This window comes from Amblyomma americanum, chromosome 6, assembly GCF_052857255.1.
Source record: "Amblyomma americanum isolate KBUSLIRL-KWMA chromosome 6, ASM5285725v1, whole genome shotgun sequence".
NCBI classification, from domain to species: domain Eukaryota; kingdom Metazoa; phylum Arthropoda; class Arachnida; order Ixodida; family Ixodidae; genus Amblyomma; species Amblyomma americanum.
Window position 1 is genome coordinate 66,502,229 of NC_135502.1, and position 24,173 is coordinate 66,526,401.

At 47.5% G+C, this 24,173-nt stretch overlaps 1 protein-coding gene across 3 annotated transcripts; it reads right to left on the minus strand.

Annotated features, from left to right (window-relative positions):
* Positions 1 to 1,240: 1,240 nt before the first annotated feature.
* LOC144093632 (uncharacterized) lies at positions 1,241 to 23,906 on the minus strand. 3 transcript variants are annotated; one of them, XM_077627210.1, is made up of 3 exons: positions 23,786 to 23,906; positions 3,968 to 4,083; positions 1,241 to 1,815 (listed from the first exon to the last, which is right to left on the minus strand). In XM_077627210.1, exons 1-3 carry the CDS (start codon positions 23,790 to 23,792, stop codon positions 1,642 to 1,644), a joined length of 297 nt encoding a protein of 98 aa, XP_077483336.1. In that variant the 5' UTR covers positions 23,793 to 23,906; the 3' UTR covers positions 1,241 to 1,641. The 3 variants fall into 3 exon arrangements, with proteins under 3 accessions (XP_077483336.1, XP_077483334.1, XP_077483335.1); XM_077627208.1 differs by lacking the exon at positions 23,786 to 23,906 and adding an exon at positions 17,689 to 18,036; XM_077627209.1 differs by lacking the exon at positions 23,786 to 23,906 and adding an exon at positions 16,698 to 16,951.
* Between the last annotated feature and the right edge of the window lie 267 nt (positions 23,907 to 24,173).

The window sequence follows — 24,173 nt, forward strand, 5'->3', positions numbered from 1 at the left end:
TAAAATAAAAATAATAGAACAAAACGCGAAAATACAAAATAAACAAACAAAAATAAAAATTATCAATGAAAAACAAAACACAGAAAAAAAGAAAACAAAGGGAGAAAGCGGACCGGGAAAGGCTTTCCCATTTCCGCAGACTGAAGGGCAATACTAAAATTTTTTCTAGGGTACGTATGACGGAGCTAATCATGGTTTGAATTTCAAATTCAGAGATATCTCACAAAATATTTTCTCCGCACGTTCGGTATTAAGGGTATACGTGTCCATGTGTGTCCGACCAATATCGATTGTGATCGCATACTGCGGCTTGCGCACTCTTCGAGCACGGCCGCTTGTGAACTATACCCGGGACACTTTTGTTTCTCGCTCGGCAGTCTGCTTAATTTTGCCTTTGGTGACCCTAGGATTTCCTTTTGATGATTTCTGAATGAAGCGGTTTCGTCCTCCTCGACCTTTGGATTACCATTTACTTAGGTAGTTATATAATAGAATATAGAGCATTACAAGCTATATGTAGTCATAGCTTTGATTCAAGAATATTTACCCACTGCCTGAGATGGGGCGACTGGCGTCCATTCGCGCAAGCAGTGTTTTCTGCTCTGCGCATGACACACACCATTCCTGCAGGTTGTATAATTCTCCCACGTCGTTTGGTTGGAGCGTGAGAACTGCGAAATTGCTCCTGGTTATTTCCATGTAAACATGGTTACCATTACCATTACCAAATGACAATACTTATAACCAAATAACCAAAAGACCTCATGGTTATTTCCATGCGGTACTTTAGTGCCTTGAGCGGAAGCCCGCCTCGTGAATCTCTCCAGTCCCGCGTGCTGCAGCCACGTGGCGGCGTCTCATCGGGCTCAAGCTCGGACAAAGGGGGGGGGGGGGGGGGTCGCTTTGTGACCTTTGTGGAAGTGCTCGAATGTGTGTGTTTCAGTGCGTCTGCACATAAACAAGCATGTGCACTTGTCATCGCGGATTATGCGCTCAGTGCCGTGGCTTTTTTGCCCAGATGCAAAAGCAATTGCCTGACGAGAGAACGAGATGTTTCGCATTTGCTGCAAATAAGTGAACTCCCCTTGTCGATATTCCAGCATGGAAGCTCGCAGCTCCTTGAAAGTCGTCATTTCCGCGTGTAACCGTTTGCATGCTTCGTGACAAAGAGCGCACAGGAATAATCACTTGAATACGTGGGACGTATAATCCAAGAATATCGAAAAAATATCCCTTCCAGTTTTTCTTGGAATGACTTTATTCTTCGAGCATCATGTGTGCACAGAAAACAAATACAAAATAAAATAAAGGCTATGATACTAGCTTTACTTTTATTCAAAGCGCCGTTGTTATAGTGAGGGCCTAACTTTCTCTTCCTACCGTGCGTGGAGAAAAGGTAGAGTTTCTGGACACGAATTCTATATAGCAAACTGTGACTTTCTTAGTGTGACCTACGACTGTACGCACATCAATTCATTCATACCCACGCATACATGAAATCTGAATGGACTCGCACAGGTTTGTCGTAATGAATAGCAAGCACTCAACGCCAGAAAAGGCCCGATCGGACACATGGAGCGCCGTAAACGACGAGACGGAGAGAAAGTGGCTGGGCACTGTCGACGGCGGCGCCATCTGTCGTCAGGGCTTGAAGTTGACGGGGTAGACGGGCACGAAACGCTGGTAGTACCAGGGCGGCGGGAACACGTTGTCCTGCGGGTACACGTACCCCTGGCGGTCCTCCTTGCGGAAGATGCACCGGCCACGCCAGCAGGTCAGTGAACCACAGCAAGGGTAGCTACGCTGAATGCCGCACTGCACGCAACACGCACGTGTCATATTAGGCGCGTAGGCTGAGCAGGCTTGCCACTCAAAGCTTAGTGTTTCACCCTTTCCCTAGCGTTGGAAATGTGGCAGTATTTAGTGTGGTTTTCGTAATTTTTTTTGCTTCAGAACTATTTGGTTTAAAATTTAATGCAATGCACCAAAACGAAGAAGATTAAATATACTTTTCAAAAGTGTGAGCTTCATCAAATTTGTATGTTATCAGATTTCATTCGCGAAATTAAGGTACATGGATTAAATCTGGACAAAACTTTGAAAGACAGGTACTAAAGAAGAAAAGATTTCAATAAATTTTCGAATAAGGAGTCTGCCTATCCAATCGAAAATGCTTCCGAAAAAGTGCAACTTCCAGCTCGTACAATTCTCCCGGCTATAAGACAAATTTAGGCCCTATAGTTGGGCACGCCATTCGACAGAACAGTCGGGTGAACCATTTCCAGCGCACGTGGTATAAAATCCTGCCCAAATGGTGTTGAAACTCTACAAATGAGACATAGCATCGGCAACGTCAATACCCATTTCAAAACAGCCGCTGAGCTTAGCAAAACTAGCCGAAGCGTTCTCGCCGATCGATGTTTTGGGGCTGGTTACTCCTGCCTTCTTTGCCCTGGGGATCAAAATCGAACGATCAGATAGCATCCTTTGAGTCACTGCTGCCTAGATCGTCTACAAGATCAGCCGCGGACGCAGATGAATAACGATATTTGCCGCGTTTCGGGGAGTGCGTTACGCTGCGGAGGCAGCCATTTTTTAACGCTCCGGTGTTTTCGTAAAGTGGTTCAAAAATCGCAGGCACGCGGAAAAAAAAAAGTTATATTGAAGAAGAAACTAAACAGTTGTGTTCTAGATGAAACGCAGATCGACATCATTTTTAAGAAAGATGAGAAAGGGTTTGAAATTGACGTTCGTATTCATTGTTAGTGGGCTAGTGATGGTCAATGGGCGCGGTAAAGTGAGTGTTTAAGCACTTGCCTGCAAAAGTATATGCTTTTTTCGGCTTTTTGCTTGCTTAGTATGATGAAAAGTTGGAAGAAAATTTTCCTCGCCAGGGTGCCGTCCTAAAACTTTCGATGGTTGACCCTTCTGCCAAATGATCTTGAATTTTAATGCTCACGGACCCCATGGGGTCGTAATACTGCAGCGTTGAATTCAAAGCCGTAACCGGGAATGTGCTGCGCTGTAGGAGACAGCTTGTGTGAGAAGCGCGGAAAGAAGCAAGACCGTTGAGCTCTTTCAGTGACAAGCACGGAGAGAACGGAGGCGTAAAATCCGTAGCACCGGATACGCATGAGCAAGCATAAGCAAAAACAACACATTGTCACCAGCGATAAAATCAAAGAGAAAGAAAAATAAAGAAACGTGAAAAAAATCGACAAAAGTCATGAGAAATTTGTTCACGCCTGACACAGCTGCAAGAAACACTGAATCAGATGATATCGCATTCTTCCTGCTGCAGCCGCTAGTTTCTTCCTGTGCATCTGCTGAAGTTCCTCACAAGCGAGAGTGTCGACTCATTCTGCTATGTTGGCTTGCTTTACGCAAAGAAACCCGTTCGTTTCACTCACTCACTCACTCACTCACTCACTCACTCACTCACTCACTCACTCACTCACTCACTCACTCACTCACTCACTCACTCACTCACTCACTCACTCACTCACTCACTGCCTCACTTACTCACTCATCACTCACTCACTCACTCACTGCCTCATTCCCTCACTCCCTCCCTCCCTCACTCACTCACTCACTGCCTCACTCACTCACACACTCCTTGTACCTATTAATCAGTGGTCGCTTTAGATAATGAGTACATGCTTGCAAAAACTCGCCCTGAAGCTATTTGCGTCTATAAGAAACGACGAGTGATTGCACAAATATGTCAGAGAAAGTTGTGAAGTTTCTACGAGGAATAAGTTACTCTGTGCAAGGTACATGACGCGCATGCTCGAATATATTTCGCTATTCGTAAGGCTATGAACAGGTAAGGTAGTGGACACTAAAAAGAAGTTTCGTGCTTAGCCACGTTTTCTCCGTCTCTACGGGTTTAGGTGAAAGGTTTTGTCATTCAAAGCTCCCAGACTCCAGGAATGCGCGCATCAGCTCTCTGTTTCTCTGCACGAACCTCTTGATACCAGGACCTGCAGGCGGGTCCTCCGGGCGGGAACTGCCCTTCAGCGGTGCGCCACAGGACGACCAGTAGGAAGCAGGCAGCTAGGAGAGCCACCCTTCTTGTACCGTCTGCACAGACAGAAAACGCGCAAGCGATTATGTTTACATTATCACCGATAAGGCACAGTGGCAAAAAATATCAAGTTTAGAGCGAAAACTACCATAATTCAGGACTTGGAATTCAGTAGTCATCATAAATACCTCTTTGTACTGGTTCGATACCTTCCAAGAGCTTATTTTCCCTCTATATCATGAGTATAATACGTACACGGTACGAAAAAGGCCTCTCCAGTATCCCTCCCTTTAACTCTGTCCTTATCACCCTGCATAATCCTCGCAATCTCATTCTGCCACTTGACTCTCGCCACCCCCGGCTACGTATTGCCTTCCTTTGGAATCAACTGTGTGACCCTAAGTGATAGTCGGCAATCTTCCCTTGGCATTATACCGGGTGTTTCTTTTAGAAGGCCCAAATTAAAAAAAAAAGAACGCGAAAAAATCGCGTTTTAGAAATTCCAAAAACTCATACGGTTATTACCAACGGCCGACCACAAATCTCTAATTGCAATCAGGTGCCTATTGGTAGTGGTTTAAAAAGTTATCTAATAGAATTTAGGCAATACTTCACTAGTTAACTCGGTTCGTCTGTGTTTGACGTCCGCCAACACTGGTATTACAATGCCACAAAAAGCTTCTATTTACCTCGAAAACCTTCTTTTTAAAAATCTATGACCATCTAAAAAAAAATTGGCGGTGGTGTAGCTCTGGTTAAGCCTGGAGTGACGCAATAGCTATAGCTGGCCGAGTGGAACTTGTTCACGTGACCAACCACGTGATCAGCCACGGCGCCGTCAGCTGCTCCACACCAAGACCTACTGAACTAGAGACCTTCACATTTGGCACTGCTCCACCGCGCACCTTCTAGTTCATGCCTTTTGCCGCTAGGAAGGGCAGCTACGGGCGGCGGGGCGCTACAGTTAACCTTTTCATCAAGATGGCGTCGGTTATTTTACTTCAAGGATGTAATAGTTATGTCATGTGTCTACGTTTTGAGCATTCATCATTTATCCATTGTCTTAGCAAAGATGCCAGAAAGTCTCACGCATGCATGCGCGAAAACTGAATATTCAGCGCTAGGATTTAAAGAAATGTCATGTTTGAATCGTTCATTACTAGGTTTCAAAATATTAAGACAGGACAAAAGCACAGGGAGGCAGTGAGAGGAGAGAAATCATTTGTCGAAAGCAGACGATGATGATGATCCTGACAGACTAACAGGTCAATCGAGCGCCCTCTACGGCCAAAAAGTTAACGAAATTTGGCGCACGCAGTCCCATAGGACCCCGCCAAATGTGCAGATATCTAGTTCAGTAGGTCTTGCTTCGCACCACGTGACCAACGACGTGACAGTGTGGCGGCACAGCCACAGGGTGGCGCGTCGCCACGCTGATGGCTCGAAATGCTACCGTAATATAGCTATCGCTACAAAACTCTCGTAATATGCCCCTTCTCACGTCGCTTTCTTGATTTCAGCAAGGCTATTTTTACAGCTGGGGCACAAGGCACATTCCAGACGTGGAACACAAGAGAACAATCATGGCATTGCTACATTGTAGTACGTGGCAATATCACTGACTAGCTTCTGTTCCTTAATCCAGACTGCTCTCTTCTTGCCTGTTAACGTTACACCTATAATTTTCCTTTCCATACCTCGCTGTGTTGTCTTCAATTTAACTTCAAGACTTTTCGTTACTCTCCACATTTCTTCTGCCCCATCGGTGAATGGTGGCAATTTAAGGTACGACATCTAGGGGAAGAGGTATATTCTTTCCTCTTTAGGGACACTGGTGAACTGCTATTCATGACCTGAGAGTATCTGCCAGATTCACTCCAACCCAACCTTATTCTTCTATTTCACTGTCAAGCTCCGGATCTGCCTAATCAGTAAACGCATACTCTTTTACAGCTCCCACTGCTTCGTTGCGTATGGTAAGCTGTTTCTTCCCCAGACTACTGAACATTTCTTCAGTTTTTTTTTATATTAGTGTGGAGATCCACCATTCAGTTTGTGATCCTTTATTTAATTCCTTTTTTTCTCATCAGGATATCCGATCCCTCGGTATCACTAGATATGCCCTTAACGTAATGATTATTTTGGCGACCTTGGCTACATTACCTATCTTATTTATTTTGCTAATAATGATGTCCTCCTTGTCGCTTAATGCGTACACTTGCCTTTTGGCCCTGTTTAGTTTCCTCTTTACCGCTTTTAGGCTGCCTCCGTTCTTTAGAGCGCGTGCTCGATGCTCTCCATAGTATACTTACTTATTTCTCTTACCTTACGATTATTGATCAGCTTTAACGGTTCTGCCAATTCTACTCTATCTTTCATGCTTTGGCGTTTCTTGATCAGACTTTTTGTCTGCTGTGAAAGCTTGCTAGTATCCTGCCTAGCTGCCCCATTCTGTAGTTCTATTGCGCTCTCCGTGACTCCTCAGCTGGTTGGCAATATTATCGTTAAACTATTATACACTGAGGTTTTCGTCATCGCTTAAAGCGAACTATCTGTTCTCGGGCAAGATCTTGAGTCCGCCTGCTTTACCTCTTACCGCTAAATCGCTAATGTGCTTCTTCCTCACTGGTTTGGTCCAATCCTTCTTCAAGTCTAGGCTAATTCTAGACCTCACCGTCCTTTAGCTGCTAGATCTCACGTTGCGTCTCACCGCTTCGCATGCGCGAGGCGCGGTGTTCCTAGTCCTAGTCCTCCATATAGAAAATAATAAAATTCCAACAAGGAAGAGCGCCAGGCAACCTCTCAAAAACTATTCACCGTGTGCTTACAGGAAGTATTCAGAGAATTGAATGGGAAAGAGTTGGGGGATAAAAGTTAACGGATAATTTCTTAGCAATCTGCGGTTCGCAGATCCCTCTGAATAACTGAGGGGACGAGTTAAAAAGCATGATAAATGACCCAGACAAGCGAAACCCAACAGTGGGCAGAAGAATTAACAACAAACTAAAGTAGTGTTTAACAGTCCCGGAAGGGAATAGCAGTTTACAATAGGCAGCGAAGCGTTGGACATCGTAAGAAAATACTACATATATTTAGTGCAGATGTTGCCGCAGATCTGGACCATGAGAGTAAAATAACTAGAAGGACTAAGAATGGGTAGAATGCATTTCGCAGGTGCTCTCATATCACGAATGGCACTTTACCAGTATCCCTGAAGTGAAAAGTATATAACAGCTGTGTCACAATACTCACCTATGGGACAGAAACGTGGAGTTTAATTAAAGAGGTTGAACTTAAACTGAGGATAATGCAGCGAGATATGGAAACTAAATTGATAGGTGTAACGTTAAGAGACAGGAAGAGGGCAGAGTGGGTCAGGGATCAAACACGGGTTCATCACATCCTAGTCGAAATAAGGAAGAAGAAATTGCAGTGGGCTGGGAATGTAATGCGAAGGAAAGTTAAATGATGGTCGTTAAGGGCAACAGAGTGGATTCCAAAAGAAGGCAAGCGTAGGCAGGGGCGGCAGAAAGTTAGGCGGGCGGATGAGATTAAGAAGTTTGCGGGGATACGATGGCCGCAGCTGGAACAGGACAGGGTTACTTGGAGAGATATCGGAGAGGTCTTTGTTCTACTGTGGTCGTAGTAGGCTGCTGCTGCTGATGATGATGTTGTGTCACCGGTGAAACACCATAGCAAAGCCCGCGCAAAAACTGCTGATGACAAGTCTCGGTGCGCTTCAATTGACAGTGGAACTGAATAGGAAATTATTCGAATTTTTCTGTAGGCAAGGCCGATACACCAATAGCGTGCAGCGTTGAGCTGCTAATAATATATTGAAGTTTAGCGCAATATTCGCTGCCGTCACCCAGAAGTGTACAGTAGTCGTCGAAATGGTCCTGTGCTGCACAAACTGGAATCCCGAATGACTAGCTGTTTTTTCAGTTCAAAGCTTGCTCATGTAAGCAAAACATGGCTGCGAGCTATGACACATGAGTTTACTAGACACTCGTCCTAGGCTGCAGTATCTGAATTACTTACTCATTTTATTGCACAGTGCGTAAGCACGAATTCCAATTTTAACCATAACTTAGCTATATACTAGAAAGAGTCACCGAAAGGTTGCTCTACAGCAAAACAATTTTGCTGTGTGGTGAAGTGTCTAGCATACCTTCCAAACACAGGTCAAAAACAGCAAAGCTCGTGTACGTTTAGACGTGCCACACACAGCCTTACTTTTTTACTTACTTCGCGTTGCGCTGCCAGATGGCAGCTGGCCTAACAGGAACGTTAACGTGTGCCGAGGCTCTCAAGAGAGAAGGGACGCCTACTCGCTGCAGTGAATATGGCGTTCTGCCACTGAGTACAGTTTCGCGCAGTTCGATAGGGCATTACTTATTATCACGGGCGAATCCTTGGCTTGTGAAGATTTATGTAGTTGTGACGCAAGCACGTAACGAAAAAAGAGCGTCTGAAGGTGAACATCCCTTCGATAACATCCTCAGTAATCTTTTATATATATATTTTTTATATATACTGGTTCAATTCTATGAAGGTCCGAAGATCACGACACCGTACTGCCGTACGATGCAGGTGAGATGAAGTAATTTTTGTGTCAAAACCTGTAATACAAGGTGAGCTAAAAATGTCATTGCTGGAGTGGCCTAAGGTTTACTGTATGAATTTACTGACAGTGAAAAAAAAATTGGCAGTGGCTTAGCTCGGCTATGCCAGGGTATACGTAACGAAATGTACGTTTCCCTGGCTGAGCTTGTTGTGGTCACTGTATGCATAGCAATGAGAGACGATGGGTATGCACATCTTTTATTCATTTTGCTTGACAGAGACGAAGACTGCCCGATGATCTGTGAATACAGTATTTCGATTTGGTCGAGCTTCTTCAGTATACAAGCGCTATAGTGGTTCCCCATTGTGTAGTCTGGACGTGAGGGCCCGAAGCTAAATTAAAGTCAAACTTTTCTTTCATACACTGACTAACAGAGTTCTGTTTCCTGTTGAAATCACCCAAGTCACACCCGACTGTGAAACCGTGCCGTAGGCTGGTATACACGTGGCAACCACATCAATCGACTGCTTGACAGATGTCCCCGGCGCCACGTAGACTCCTTGGACGATAATGCCGCTTTCCAGAAGCCGATCACAGCAGGCTTCACCATTATTCACCGCGATCGAAGACAGATGTCTGACGGCGGTGATACCTTGTTTCACGTACACATGTGCACAGACTCCAGCGTTTTATTTGGTTCAAGCCAACTGCCAGGCGACAACCTCGGGATCGGAAGAGTTAATCTCTTGTCTATACCGCCGTTTAGCAACGGCTAGACTCTCCTTCTCTGCATGCATGTCAAACGTTGTGATACGGACGCGCACTACATCGCTTTTTATATGCAGTCCTGCGCATGCGACGTGGGGTTCGGGAGATACAGCGGCGTGTGGCGAGGCGGCGACGAAGAACGCGGCGCAGCTCTTGGGTCTCTCTGGTAACCATGGTATCGGCGCATGCGCACAACTGCTCATCCGCGTGACGTCACGCTCGCCTTTGACGGTGGAGCGGCCGCGCGGCCGCAGCGACGGCGAAGCGCACGCCGCACTTTGCTCCTCTTCGGTTGCCATGGTAACGGCGCATGCGCACAACTTACCTCTGCCATCTACCGCGAAATGCTCAAATGGTAGCCCAGTGTAGCTCTCGCTACAAAAAAAAAAAAATGACCGACGATTACTGTACCCCCTAACGCGAAATTTGAGCGCAGCGTTTTGATTTTGCGATATATTGAGACAGAAAACTAAACTTAGACGAGGCATTGCCGCTTTGTCGCATAAGGCCTCTAAACAATTTCACTGAATAATAATAATTAATAATTGGTTTTTGGGGAAGGAAATGGCGCAGTATCTATCTCACATATCGGCGGACACCTGAACCGCGCCGTAAGGGAAGGGATAAAGGAGGGAGTGAAAGAAGAAAGGAAGAAGAGGTGCCGTAGTGGAGGGCTCCGGCATAATTTCGACCACCTGGGGATCTTTAACGTGCACTGACATCGCACAGCACACGGGCGCCTTAGCGTTTTTCCTCCATAAAAACGCAGCCGCCGCGGTCGGGTTCGAACCCGGGAACTCCGGATCAGAAGTCGAGCGCCCTAACCACTGAGCCACCGCGGCGGGTAATTCCCTGAATGAACATTCCTAATTTGCGCAGAGCGGCGCGGTGCAACCTTTGCCCGGTAGCGGCGTCCTCTCGCGTTTGCTGCTCCCGGCGAAGACGCTTTGCAACTATACCATTGGGGACAGAAGTCTCCAGGGCGCGGGAAAAGCGATATAGGCGCATAGGTGCACCCGACCGCGGCGGCCGCGTTTCGATGGAGGAAAAACGCTAAGGCGCCCGTGTGCTGTGCGATGTCAGTGCACGTTAAAGAGCCCCAGGTGGACGAAATTATTCCGGAGCCCTCCACTACGGCCCCTCTTTCTTCCTTTCTACTCTCACTCCCTCCTTTATCCCGTCCCTTATACGGCATGGTTCAGGTGTCAGCCGAGATGTGAGACAGATACCGCGCCATTTTCTTTCCCCAAAGACCAATTTTCAATTTTTACATAGGTGCCACGCCTGTCAACAAACATTTGCTTTCAGAACAACACATGGTAATGCATGAGTTCCTCTGCCACACCCGCAAGTTCGGCTTAGATCAACTGCCTAATAAGGGATGAGCTATCGGCTTTTGTTCCCAGTTATGCGTTATAAAGAAAAAAAAATCCCTTCGTGACATATGCGTTGCAAGCCTACCTGGCACGCAAAGGGCCTCGGTTCGAACGTCAATACCAGCGAATTTGTTTTTTCGTTTTTTCGACGTGAGATGTCACGTGTATATATATATATATATATATATATATATATATATATATATATATCTATATATATATATAATGCCACGCTGGCCCCACCTGGAGGTCGAGCTGTGTTCCCGAGCGCGTGGCCGAACGTCTTCTTGGTCCAGAACGAGCGCGGCGGTGTTGGCAAACCTCGCCCGAGTGAACAGCTTTGTTCTCTGTATTTTCGCCGGTGAGAGGTACGGGGATCGTTACCCCGCACCTCCACCAAAAATGTCACCGGCGAAAATACAGAGAACAAAGCTGTTCACTCGGGCGAGGTTTGCCAACACCGCCGCGCTCGTTCTGGACCAAGAAGACGTTCGGCCACGCGCTCGGGAACACAGTTCGACCTCCAGGTGGCGCCGGCAGAAAGTCAGCAGCGTGGCAATATCATTTGCTGTAGTTCATGCCGGTTCGACGTGCTCTTCGCTTTGCTATAGCTCTGCCGGTTACGCCGACAACGACGACGAACAAGCCAGGAACGGGTGCCTAAGAGCTGTGCTCTAAAATAGAACAGGCGACAGAGGTCACATAGTGAAAAGATGGCGGTGAGTCCAAAACAGCCTGCAAAACGACGAAACCCGCCGGCTTTGTTCTCGAGGCGTTGACACTGAAGCAGCTTGTTTGTGCAGTGACAAAGAACACGCGAGCTTTGTTTCGGAGGCGTTGACACATGTGCAGTAGAGCGGATGCAAGGGCCCCGACACTACCCTGCACTAGTTAGGGGGTTAACGACATGACAGTTTCTGTTGGCTGTATACTCCAGCGACATGACGCTTTTCAGAAATGTACTCAAAAGCTTCAGCCCTTGCGGGCTCGTATTTCACGCCGGTATACATGTCGCGCGACGAACGCCGTCACAGACCCCTGCGCCTTATGGCGGCGGCGTTAAGCTGGTTTTCAGAACGAACGAATGGTCATTACGCAACAGCCGCTGCAAAGAAAGCGCGATCCCTCTCGCCTGCCTCGATAATAATATTTATCCCCAGGCGGTCGAAATTATTGCGGTGGAGGGCGGCACCTCTTTCTTCCTTTCTTCTCTCAGTCCCCCCTTTATTGCTTTCCTTACGGCGCGGTTCAGGTGTTACCCGAGATGCGAGACAGATATGCGCCATTTCCTTTCCCCAAAAAACCAATTTTCATTTTTTTTAACTGCACCCGCCGCGGTGGCTCAGTGGTTAGGGCGCTCGACTACTGAGCGGGAGTTCCCGGGTTCGAACCCGACCGCGGCGGCTGCGTTTTTATGGAGGAAAAACGCTAAGGCGCCCGTGTGCTGTGCGATGTCAGTGCACGTTAAAGATCCCCAGGTGGTCGAAATTATTCCGGAGCCCTCCACTACGGCACCTATTTCTTCCTTTCTTCTTTCACTCCCTCCCTTATCCCTTCCCATACGGCGCGGTTCAGGTGTCCAACGATATATGAGACAGATACTGCGCCATTTCCTTTCCCCAAAAAACCAATTATTAATATTTTTTTAACTGCGTAAGTGATAATTTAAACAATCCAAGATGTACTTAAAATTACTTCATCTCTCGGTGAGCCTTAAACGTTTTACTTAAAAAAGCAGGGGAACAGGAAGACATAGGGCTAGATGGGCTGTGCGTAAGGGACGGTCGCGTGAGAGACAAGACGGTACGCCCGCAATCCGCCGCGTATATACCCATCCCTTATGCGCAACCCATCTCGCTGCAATTGATACGTCCTTCAACTATAGCCCATTTCTGTCTTCCTCCTTTTAGTCCCTCTTTCCTCCTTTCCCTCATGGCGCGGTTGAGGTGTTCACCGAGAAGTGAGATGGTTACCGTGTGTTTCTCCGGTTCAAAGCCAAACAGAGAGAGAGAGAGAAATAACTTTATTGGCACCCGTAAGATAATTTGGCTGGGAGTCAAACAGAAAAATTAATAAAATTGGACAAACTCGCCCAGCCGCACACCCTGCAAGCTGATTGTTATAGTTGTCCTTGGCGTCTGCTGCTTTGGGGAATCGTCGCACTGATCACGAAGGCAGTCTCCCAAGTACGTCACTTCTGTGATCGCAGCATCTCACGCCGCAAAAATTGACTCCAGTAAAAGAGAAAGAGAGAGAGAGAGAAATAAAGAAAGTGAGGATTGCCAGGAGAAGGTAGCATTCTACTGCCCTGCACTGGGGAGAGGGAGGAGGGCATACAAAGGGGAAGGAGTAGAGATGAGTTTTAAAGAAGTACAGAAAAAAGTTTAGAGAAACGAAGTGCGTGAAGAAGGAAATGTCGTAACACGCACAAGAAGCCACACAGTCAGGCTCCTCTGGAGCTCTGCGCTCGGCATGATGCGTGGAAAAAAACAAACTGTTAGGACTGAAATTAAAGCTTCACGAAAAATGCTTTAGTTTCTGTTGTGTTGACACCTTATAACATTCTGTTCGGCTTCTTTTTTCACACATTCCTTGTAGTTAAAAAGTTTACTGCTCAATCTTAATTATATAATCGGGTGATTACGAAACAATGATATTCCTGGTTTAACTAGGTGACCAAGTACATATTGCTTCTGAGCCATTACCGCCGCCTGCTCATTTAAACTGAGCCCAAATTAGCTGTGGGGGACATGCAGCAGTGTAAGATAACTGCAATGACTCATTAAAATTGACCCCAAATTAGCTTTGGGGGACGTGTAGCAGTGTAAGATAACTGCAATGCAAGCCGGTTGGAAAGATTTAATGAGGTTTGTTGTTGCTGTTGCGACTGAAGGATGACTGAAAAGTACATGTGTCTGCCCACTGGCGCAAGCTGAGCCACAATCGCTGCCACGTGCAGAAAGTAGGTGAGTTAAAAGAACTATGAGAGGAAAGATTGAAAGACAAGACGCCCGCGGCGGCTGCGTTTTTATGGAGGAAAAATGCTAAGGCGCCCGTGTGCTGTGCGATGTCAGTGCACGTTAAAGATCCCCAGGTGGTCGAAATTACTCCGGAGCCCTCCACTACGGCACCTATTCCTTTCTTCTTTCACTCCCTCCTCTATCCCTTCCCTTACGGCGCGGTTCAGGTGTCCAACGATATATGAGACGGATACTGCGTCATTTCCTTTTCCCTCCCCCCCCCCAAAAAAAAAATTATTATTATTAAGACAAGACGCGCGTCGCAACATCTGCGTCATCCGAAACGACGACGAAGGTTTAGCAACAGACACACCTGGTGACAAGGAGCCATCGCCACATTGGTACGAGCTCCTAGATCCCAGCCCCGTAGGGCCAGGAAACCACCGCCCCTCATGAGGTATGCGAGCCACAGCCGGGATGTCTGTAGGATACTTTGACGACCAGGAAGTAGACAAAAAAAAGGCTGGCGGTTTAGCACTGCTACGCACGAAATAATGCGCGAAAGCACAGTTTTTTGCAGGTGGATACCACCGCTATATGTACCTGAAAGCGCGATTGAGGTGTCCACTGATCCGGAGTTCCCGGGTTCGAACCCGACCACGGCGGCTGCGTTTTTATGGAGGAAAAACGCTAAGGCGCCCGTGTGCTGTACGATGTCAGTGCACGTTAAAGATCCCCAGGTGGTCGAAATTACTCCGGAGCCCTCCACTACGGCACCTATTCCTTTCTTCTTTCACTCCCTCCTCTATCCCTTCCCTTACGGCGCGGTTCAGGTGTCCAACGATATATGAGACGGATACTGCGTCATTTCCTTTTCCCTCCCCCCCCCCCCCAAAAAAAAATTATTATTATTAAGACAAGACGCGCGTCGCAACATCTGCGTCATCCGAAACGACGACGACGGTTTAGCAACAGACACACCTGGTGACAAGGAGCCATCGCCACATTGGTACGAGCTCCTAGATCCCAGCCCCGTAGGGCCAGGAAACCACCGCCCCTCATGAGGTATGCGAGCCACAGCCGGGATGTCTGTAGGATACTTTGACGACCAGGAAGTAGACAAAAAAAAGGCTGGCGGTTTAGCACTGCTACGCACGAAATAATGCGCGAAAGCACAGTTTTTTGCAGGTGGATACCACCGCTATATGTACCTGAAAGCGCGATTGAGGTGTCCACTGATCCGGAGTTCCCGGGTTCGAACCCGACCACGGCGGCTGCGTTTTTATGGAGGAAAAACGCTAAGGCGCCCGTGTGCTGTACGATGTCAGTGCACGTTAAAGATCCCCAGGTGGTCGAAATTATTCCGGAGCCGTCCACTACGGCACCTCCTTCTTCCTTTCTTCTTTCACTCCCTCCTTTACCCTTCCCTTACGGCGCGGTTCAGGTGTCCAACGATATATGAGACAGATACTGTGTCATTTCCTTTCCCCAAAAAACCAATTATTATTATCATTGTCCACTGACCTAGGGAGCACGCTATGCGCGTTTCCTTTTTTTTTCGTGGCTATCTCAGAGACTTCGCGTCCACCTGATACCTGATTTATGATCTGATACCTGATTTAATATCTCCGGGTCCTTGGACCTAAGATATTAAACTTATTTTTGGATAATGGCGGATTGCTTGGCTTGAAGCACTCTGGCGCGGGTCGGCCCGGTATTACACCGCCTCCGGGATCGGCCCGGGGCATATTAGCGCGGCGCGTCTTTTTTTTCACTCTTTGCATCTCCTATCCTATAGCCCTCCTGCACGCGGCAGCGAGCGTGGCTCGGCTCGAGCCAGTAGGCAGGCCCGTGCTCTTTCCTTTACCGTCTTCCTCTCGACAACATCAGTCAGTCAGTCAGTCCATCTGAGGATTTTGCGTGGTAGGAGGCCAATAGTGCTTTTTTTTTTTTGCGCATGGATGGATGATGAAGACGAGGACGACGTGTAGGGCACAACACGAGTGTGGCAGTTAAACACGAGGTGTGATCGGCTGCGGCGACAGCATACTGCTCTCGTGCAGTGCATTGGCCAGCCAAGCTGATCAGCTCGCGCCGCCGCGGGTTCGAAACCCAGTCGTGGCAAGTATCTGAGAGGCACCAAGGGTCAAAGGTCGAGGGTTCAGAGATCCATCGGCTTTTTGAATATTGCTAGTGAAGTAGGGCTTCCGCGCCAAAAGTGAGGATAATACCATGAATGACGAAGGGAGCAATGCAAGCAGAAATAAGAGCAACGGCTGATATTCGAGGCCAGTTTCGCTATCAGTGACATGCAGTTCGTTAGCAACTGTGTGCTTATGAGAATGGTGACAGAACATTTTTAAAAAATTGGCAGACAATGAGAAGGTGATCAATAAGTTACGAGAACCCCACATACACACACAAACAGACACACATACACAGAACACTGAAACGAAAGCCGCCGCGGTGGCTGAGTGGTTATGGCGCTCAGCTGCTGGCCCGAAAGACGCGGGTTCGATCCCGGCCGCGGCGGTATAATTTCGATGGAGGCGAAATTCTAGAGGCCCGTGTGCTGTGCGATGTCAGTGCGCGTTAAGAACCCCAGGTGGTCGAAATTTCCGGAGCCCTTCACTACGGCGTCCCTCATAGCCAGGGTCGCTTTGGGACGTTAAACCCCTATAAACCAAACCAGAACACTGAAACGGCATCGGGTTTCTGCGATAGTTTCTTCTGCTCTACATCAGATCCAACAGACGACCCGTGAAAGCGATCCAACGGAATTGAGGCGGTACGCACCTCCATGCATGCATTCCTCTACCGCCAAAGCCTGTTTAGAGGCGGCACATAGCACGCATAGCGAACGAACGTCAACAAAAGCGGGCTCGTATTTCACGCCGGTACATGTCACGCGACGAACGCCGTCACAGACCCCTGCTCCTTATAGCGGCGGCGTTAAGCTGATTTTCAGAACGAACGAATGGTTCGAGGATTCCACTTACGTCGCATGCCGTATGAACTTGGCGAACGTATCCGTTCTTGCTCCCGTCAAGTCGTCGAGTAGATATCGATCGATACGCCGGGGTGTCGTCACGCTGCGTCGTTAATTGCGCCGGAGTGCGGGGACGCGTCGGGTCGGCCCAGAACGCAGGCGTTCTTCGTGCAAAGTGGGCGTGGGCGAAGAGGGGTCGCGTGAACAGCTGCAGCTGCTTGCAGACAAGGAGCTCTCATAACACGTGCCGCGCGAAGGTGCGTCGCGTACTCTGGTCGGCCGCCTCGATCGGCTTCTTGGGGGTAAGTTCGAAGAGCCTCTGGTTGCCGCATGCGTTAACGAGGAATTTTGTTTACGCTCGAACTCTGTGCAAACGCTTGTGCAAGCATTTGCGTTAGCATAAAATCTGAGCTAACCCTCCCCTCCCCCTCCTATCTTTTTTTTTCCATTATATAGATTCACTGTTGCGTTTAACCTAAACTCTAGACGTGAAACTGCACAACGGTAATACGGTAATTCGAAGCCAAGATAAAGGGGAAGGGGGATGTAATAATCTCGCTTTTCATTCTCCCTTCTTTGGCTTCTTTTTTGGAGCAGAGAGGTGCGATGAAAAAACCTATGCGAGCCGAAAAGCGTCCTAGTTTTCAATGCCCATGGCTTGGCGTCGAGACCGCTAGGGTGACCAGCCAAAGAGTTTTACACAAAATAGAGACATAACTTGAAGTGTGCACGTGCGAGTCCAGACTACGGAAAGAAGACAGAGAAAGAATGAAAGAAGGAAAGAAAGAAAGACAAACAGAAACTTAAGAAAGAAAGAAAGAAAGAAAGAAAGAAAGAGAAAGAAAGAAAGAAAGGAAGAAAGAAAGAAAGAAAGAAAGAAAGAAAGAAAGAAAGAAAGAAAGAAAGAAAGAAAGAAAGAAAGAAAGAAAGAGAGAAGTCTTTCAATCACGTTACATCAGCATGCGTTGTATGCCAGAGGGGAATCATGCTTTGTCGCTTACCCTGGTTCTTGTCCGTGAGTGTAGGCTCCATCAGAAAATGTCGGCATATACAACATGCCTTCGATGAGCTGGAGGACTATATATACCGTGGAGCCCAACTGTACGCTCACGAGAAGTCGCATCGAATGAAATGCGTGCGGTCCACATGCGCGAACTACGCATATGCGTAATCGTGGAATCGACAAGCTGTAAACAGGGGGTCGGCTAACACTACGGCGTCCGTGGCCGCGACCTAATGGCTTCTGTCGGGGCAGGAAAAAAGAACGCGACCTAACGAGGTCCACGCGGAAACACAGGCGGCCGGGCGTGCCTATACACTCGTGCTTGTTTTTTTCTTTTTTGCTGCCCCGTGTGCCGTAGTGCTCCATCGCTGCCGCGACTGCTGCCGCGCCGGTGCAGGCCGGAAAATAAGCTACTGACAGCTGACGGCACACAACGCAGTCTGCTCTTCTGAATGCCCGCCCGCGCGCGCTCGGCGGATGCTCGGCCCGCAGCAAATTCCGACGCGCGCGCCTAGCATTTCACGCACGCAGGGGTCATGGCTGCTTAACGGTAGAAATAGTGTTAAGTGCTAAAACACAACATACTTGTACGCAGTGGCGGTTGCTTGCGGTATGCTGTCGTTTTTTTTTTTTGTGCGCAGAACAGGTATAGCCCGAAACTCGCGAGTCTCGCTCAATATCGCAGCCAACCTATAACGTGAACGAGCAGTCGGCGCCCCTTGCGACTGAAAAGGCGGTTACCGGTCCCAGGTTTGGTAGCACTCATGCTTGACTACACGCTCACGGCGTCAAGGAAGCAGCGGCCACATTCACTTTTAATTTTACCCAAGCGACCGTACTTCATGAAATTAAAAAAAAATACGGCCGGTTTTCATAGTTACGCTAAATGCGAATTAGGTGTGCTAGCAGTTCGGTTTTTCACTTCGGTTCCGGTGTTCAGATCCAGTGCTCACGAGTGGCAGTTGCATATGTGGAATTGCGAAACAACCGGATGCCTCCCCCCCCCCCCCCCCCCCACCTTCCTCTCAGAAAACGGGCTTCTGTGCCGTATCTTTCGGGAACGAGTGAGTCTCGCATGTGTTCTACAGGAGTATGACATTCAGTTGGCGCATGTTCCGTCCAAAAAGAAATGCCATCAGCTAGTGAGCATGAAGGACAATTGCTGCCAAAGGAAAGATTCCCGGAGTTGTTTACGAGATTCCCTGCGCAGACTTCAACGGTCTTTAACTCGGGGAATCAGGAAGTTACAAGAGGCGATCACAGCAGCACGTTCGGGACGTAAAGAACAAAAACATTCGTAATAACGCTTTGGTAGAGCACGCCGTCTTGAATGACCACAAGGTTGACTGGGGCAAGGCAAGAATCGTTGCGACTGAAAAACTGACTGCATCACTTATGCGTCTGCAATCCCTAATCATACAAACCGCATCAAATACGCTGAACCGAAACGACAGGAATCTTAAACCCGATCTACACACGCTCCTTGCGACGATTATTCAAGCCTACCTAAAGGATCTACTTATGGAGATGTATTCATTGTGAACAGGGCTTCTGTGCTGGAAGCCGAAACATCAATAACGATCTTTTTTACTGGTCGGCGTCTTTTGTTTCCAAATGTACTCTCCCGACCAAACAGGATTCCATCACACCCTCAACTTCATGTACGCTTATTTGCTCTTTTCAGATTCATGCCCAGTCGGGGACAAAAGTCTCTGGACCACGTGTTCCTCAAACGAATCCGATAGCTCGACTATTAGGCGGCTGGAGAGCACACTGGTGGAGGTGAAAGTCAAAATCTTGTTTTCATCTCCCCAAGTGTGGTCTCCAGCCGCCGGATAAAAGTAGGCTCATCGGCTTCGTTTGAGCAACACGTGGTCCAGAGACTTTTGTCCCCGACTGACCATGTAGAAGGCAGAAATGTTTTCATTAGGCGATCATTATTTCTGTTAGATAAATTTTCTTGTATTAAAGAAAACCTTAAAAGCTTGTGACTCACGCAAACATAATTTCGAATTACACACTGGCCAGGTTTTTATTTCAACATCCTCAAAAAACTCCACAGTTCAAAATCTGAAATATGATCTTTTAACTATGCATGCCCGTTAGGGGAGTGCGAATAGCATTTAGTTCGAAACCGAATTGAATACGAATCGAACATTTGCATGATTACTCGTCACTTGTGCGAATATTCGTACAATTCGTGCGAAACAGCGGAGGGTTAGTGGAGGCGCTGTAACTCATGCAGTTGAAATTGTGTACGTAACGCTGATCTACTCTAGGAGGCTGGCGTTTGACTCCGTTATTAGCTCTGTGACCCTCATGTCATGCTCATCAGAAAGTTATCCTTTCCTGCTGACGACGGCGGCAAATAAAGTAGCGCCACATATCGGTAGATATGAGGGAGGGGTTGTGAGCATTGGCCTTCGATATAGAGCATGAAGGCAGGGTTTTTCTGGATTTGGCTAGCCCGCTTCGTCGACTAGTCTTAATACTGTATATGAGCATCACGAACGGCGCTATTCCGATATTCCGAATACTCGCACACCCCTTAAGTGGATAACAAAAAAAAATTAAGACTCTGCAAACTAAATTTGTCATAGCGTTTAAACCAGACAGGTTTGATGTATCAGTTTACGTGGTATGTGAAATTGTTACGCAACTTACGTAAGTTAAGGAAAGTTTTGCTCACGAAATAATGGCAGCATATTATGGATGGTGACTTCTTACACAGTAAGCGTTCTAGTAGGTGGAGTTCGAAAATTCTGATGCCAGTTTTTGCAACCAAGGTTCAGAGCTGCAAGAGTTACCTTAAAAATTGAAAAATCTTCGCGGTTCCGATATTTGTGGCAATTTATGATAATACATTAAGAACCCAAAACAAATTCTATTTTAGCAGTCCTTTTGTAGCAGTCTTTGTAATTGGTTCAGCTGCTGTCGAGAAAGTGGCGCTCAAGTTAAAACCCGACCGGGGAATACAGGGTGTTTCCGAGAAGGCTAAGTAATTTCAAAAATAGGCTTTTCGAGGTAAAAAAAAAAAAACGACTTTTGCGGCATAGAATTAGCAGTGTTGGCGGACAGCTGAAAACCGGTGAATCGACCTAACCAGCTAGCTGGTTAAGTGGATTCTAATAATTAACTTTTTATGCGTATGGTGCATATTGCTCACCACTCCTCGCTGCGCCAACCGTGGCGTGGCAGGCGTGGCCGAGAATGTCACGTGACACGTGCGCCGCTCAGTACTTGCCGTAGGCCCGCGATTTTCGACTTGCGCCAGAAACGGCCAAAATTTGCTCAGCCACTGACTGTGCCTAATTCTAATAGTTAAAGAATTAGCTTAACAGTTAAGACGATTCGCCGATTTTCTGGTGTCCGTCTACACTGGTATGCCGCAAAAGCCATATTTTTACCTCAAGAAGCATATTTTTGAAAATTACTTAGTCTTCCCTGAAACACCCTGTATATAGTTATCGTGAATGGTAGCGAGATAGGGCGAGGCGGAATTTCCAAGAAAGGTCTGAATCACGTCATCCGGACGCTCCCCAATGCATTTTTCCCTGGTCATGTGCCGGTGTGTAATGCAAAACCTTTACATTATTGATGCACTTGTTAAACTGCAATGACTGCGGATAGCATGCGGGAACGTGCTGCATGCGCTCGTAGCACTCGTTTTGTGATTTCCTTTGAGAGGCGCACAAAGAAGCTCTTAACTAAAGACAAAGGATTTACGAAGCAATCATTGAAGCAGTGCTGGAGGGGTTCCGGGACATAAAGACTTGAAGGAAAGGATGCAGAAAATAGTCAAATAAAAGAATTGAAATGGAATAAAAATTTGTGGCGATTGAACTGGTGTGCATATACATCAAATGAGAATGCAGGAAAGTTTCGAATTTAGTGAAGAAGTACAATGTCCTTCAAATGGGCAAATAAAAAGTTCAGTGCATGGCATGTGCCTAAGGAGATGCAAGAAAGTTTTAAAGCTTTTAAGTTGGTCCATGGGTCCTCCAAATAGGCAAATAAGAAGTTCAGTGCATGGCATTGCTGCGCAGGGCAGGATGAGGGACCTAAAGCACTGTTCATAGCTAGCAGCACGTACGTGAGAGTCTCAATTTGGTGCATGTATTATGCTTGCTCGTCCGCGCAAGGTAAGCATTCTAACAGAATATACTACACTGTTTCAAGTGAGTCACAGCTGTCACAGTGTGGACTGTCCGCTTGAGATTAGAAGCGATAACTGTTTACAAACAGGGCGTTCAGTCGAAGACGGCGGGAGACGGGTTCCAGATGGCGAAGAAGTCTGGGCGGAAGTGTAGATTTTGGGTGTGGTTCAGCAGAATGAAGAAATGGACAACGATGAGATGGCAAGCTCCAGAGACGATTCCTTTCTTCATAAGCGTATACAGTAATACATGACAGCGGATCTGGCAAGTGCGCCGCTCGCTCCATTTTTCTTGGACTGCATCCCGAGTCTTTCCTTTGTCTAGTTTGCAGCTGCGTGTTTTACTGCATCTTTAGCAACTCGTCCACCTGTCACTTTTTACGAGGTGCCTGCGCTGTCATCCGCACGCCTGCCCGCGCTCTTGCAGGCTCCTCTGCGATACGGTCACACGGCGATTTCAGTGCACGGTTTCTCAGGTGTAAAGGCGTTCGGCGGCTGAGCCCAAGGACGTGGGTTCGAACCCAACCGCGGCGGCCGCGTTTCGATAAAGGCGAAACGCAAAAGGCACCCGTGTGCTGTGCGATGTGAGTGCACGTTAAAGATCCCCAGGTGGTGGAAATTATTTCGGATCCCTCCACTACGCTGTCTCTTTTTCTCCCTTCTTTCATTACTTCCCTCATATGAACCCAATGAGAAGTGAGACAGTTACTTCGTCTTTAATTTTCTCAAAATCAATTCTCTTTTTTACTGCAAAACCAGTACCAGTGGCACTTGGCAAAAATTCCGCCGTTGTCTGTGCGAAGCCTAATCAGTGAAGCCTACACCCCTCAACACCACCACCCATCAGCCGCCTTCCCACCTCATCTCCCTAGCTAGGGGACCGTCCACCCACCCACTGCCACCCTCGATCCACCTCCACACCCTTACCTGGCCCCGCCCACCTACACTATCCAGAAAAATACTGCCGCGTGTGTGAAGCCTCGGCTCAGGGTTAAAGCATTCACTAGAATTTTATAAAAGCATCAAAACAATATTCGAAGGTAAATACAACTGCTATCACAGCTTTAGCGCATTGGGTTTCATGATCGTCGTGCCAATTTTTTTTCAGAATGAAAGCAGGATAGTATGCACATCTTTGTCCTTTCTCACGCTGACAGCCGTCATATAACCACTGACAAGACAGACTATATGGTCACTGCTCCCAGACACCTGCAGCTAAAATAACTTAATTGTGTTTGTTCAAAGCTCGAAGACTGCAGTAGTCCGTTACGCAAAAACTGTTCAGGAATTCAAAAATAACAAAGAAACACATCGTTTGATGTACGAATTTCTTTCTTTTTTCAAGTATTTGAGCGGCCTGCTGTCATCCATGCATGAACGCTTGAAAAGCGTCCGCTTTGACGTCGTAACGAGAAGAAAATAAAAACAAAATTATTCCGCAGTCGATGCCGTAAATACTGCTTCCTCGATCAGCTTCGCCAAGCACGTTGTCAGATGCGTTGAGGACGAAGCTACCGCCCCAGCTGTAGGTGTTAGTCGTTGGTGTAGTTATAATGAGTGGAATATGGGTCTTGCGCGGTGAGACCTCATAAAGTTTAAGTTCATTCGTGAAAAGCTACAGCGCATACTATATGGTCACACACAGCAGATTCGACACTATAGGATGGTCACCAGTCTGGAACCTTGAACCCAAAGCACAGAAACGTTGCGTAAACTGCCCCCTATAAACGTATTTTATCAGAACACTCACGCTGCCGTAGTTATAAATCCTAATCGGGTACACATACAGAGTAAAAAAAAAAGAAAACATGAAACACTTTTTTTTCTCTTTTTCCAAAGCCAGTGCTCACTGTTTACCAAAACTATCGTTAGTAAAACCTAAAGCTGAGTTGAACCTGAGTTCCAGGCCAAATGTACAATATATGGCGGTTCAACTCACCTGCCATGCCCTGCACAAAATGTCGACGGGCGTCGGTTGCTCGCAGTCACCGATCACAATGGGCTTGTGGAGCTCGATCGGCTCCCAGACACCCGACTCGATCGCGTGTTCTTCGTCGCAGTGACTACAAGCGCCGGGACCCTTCTATACAGGCGCAGAGAGATCGCGCAGTGGTATATGTCAGCGACTCTGGCGAGCGCGCCGCGCGCTCCACTTTTCTTGGCACTGCATCCCGTGTCGATGGCCGATGCGCGATGTGGCACCAATAAAACATTCAGCGCCTGCAGAGTCCACTCGCGCCGCCGTGATATGCTTGCGCGACCACGGCGGATGCAGGAAGCTTCGGGCTTTCCGCGCATGGCCCGCTGGCTGTGTATACCGTTTGGCC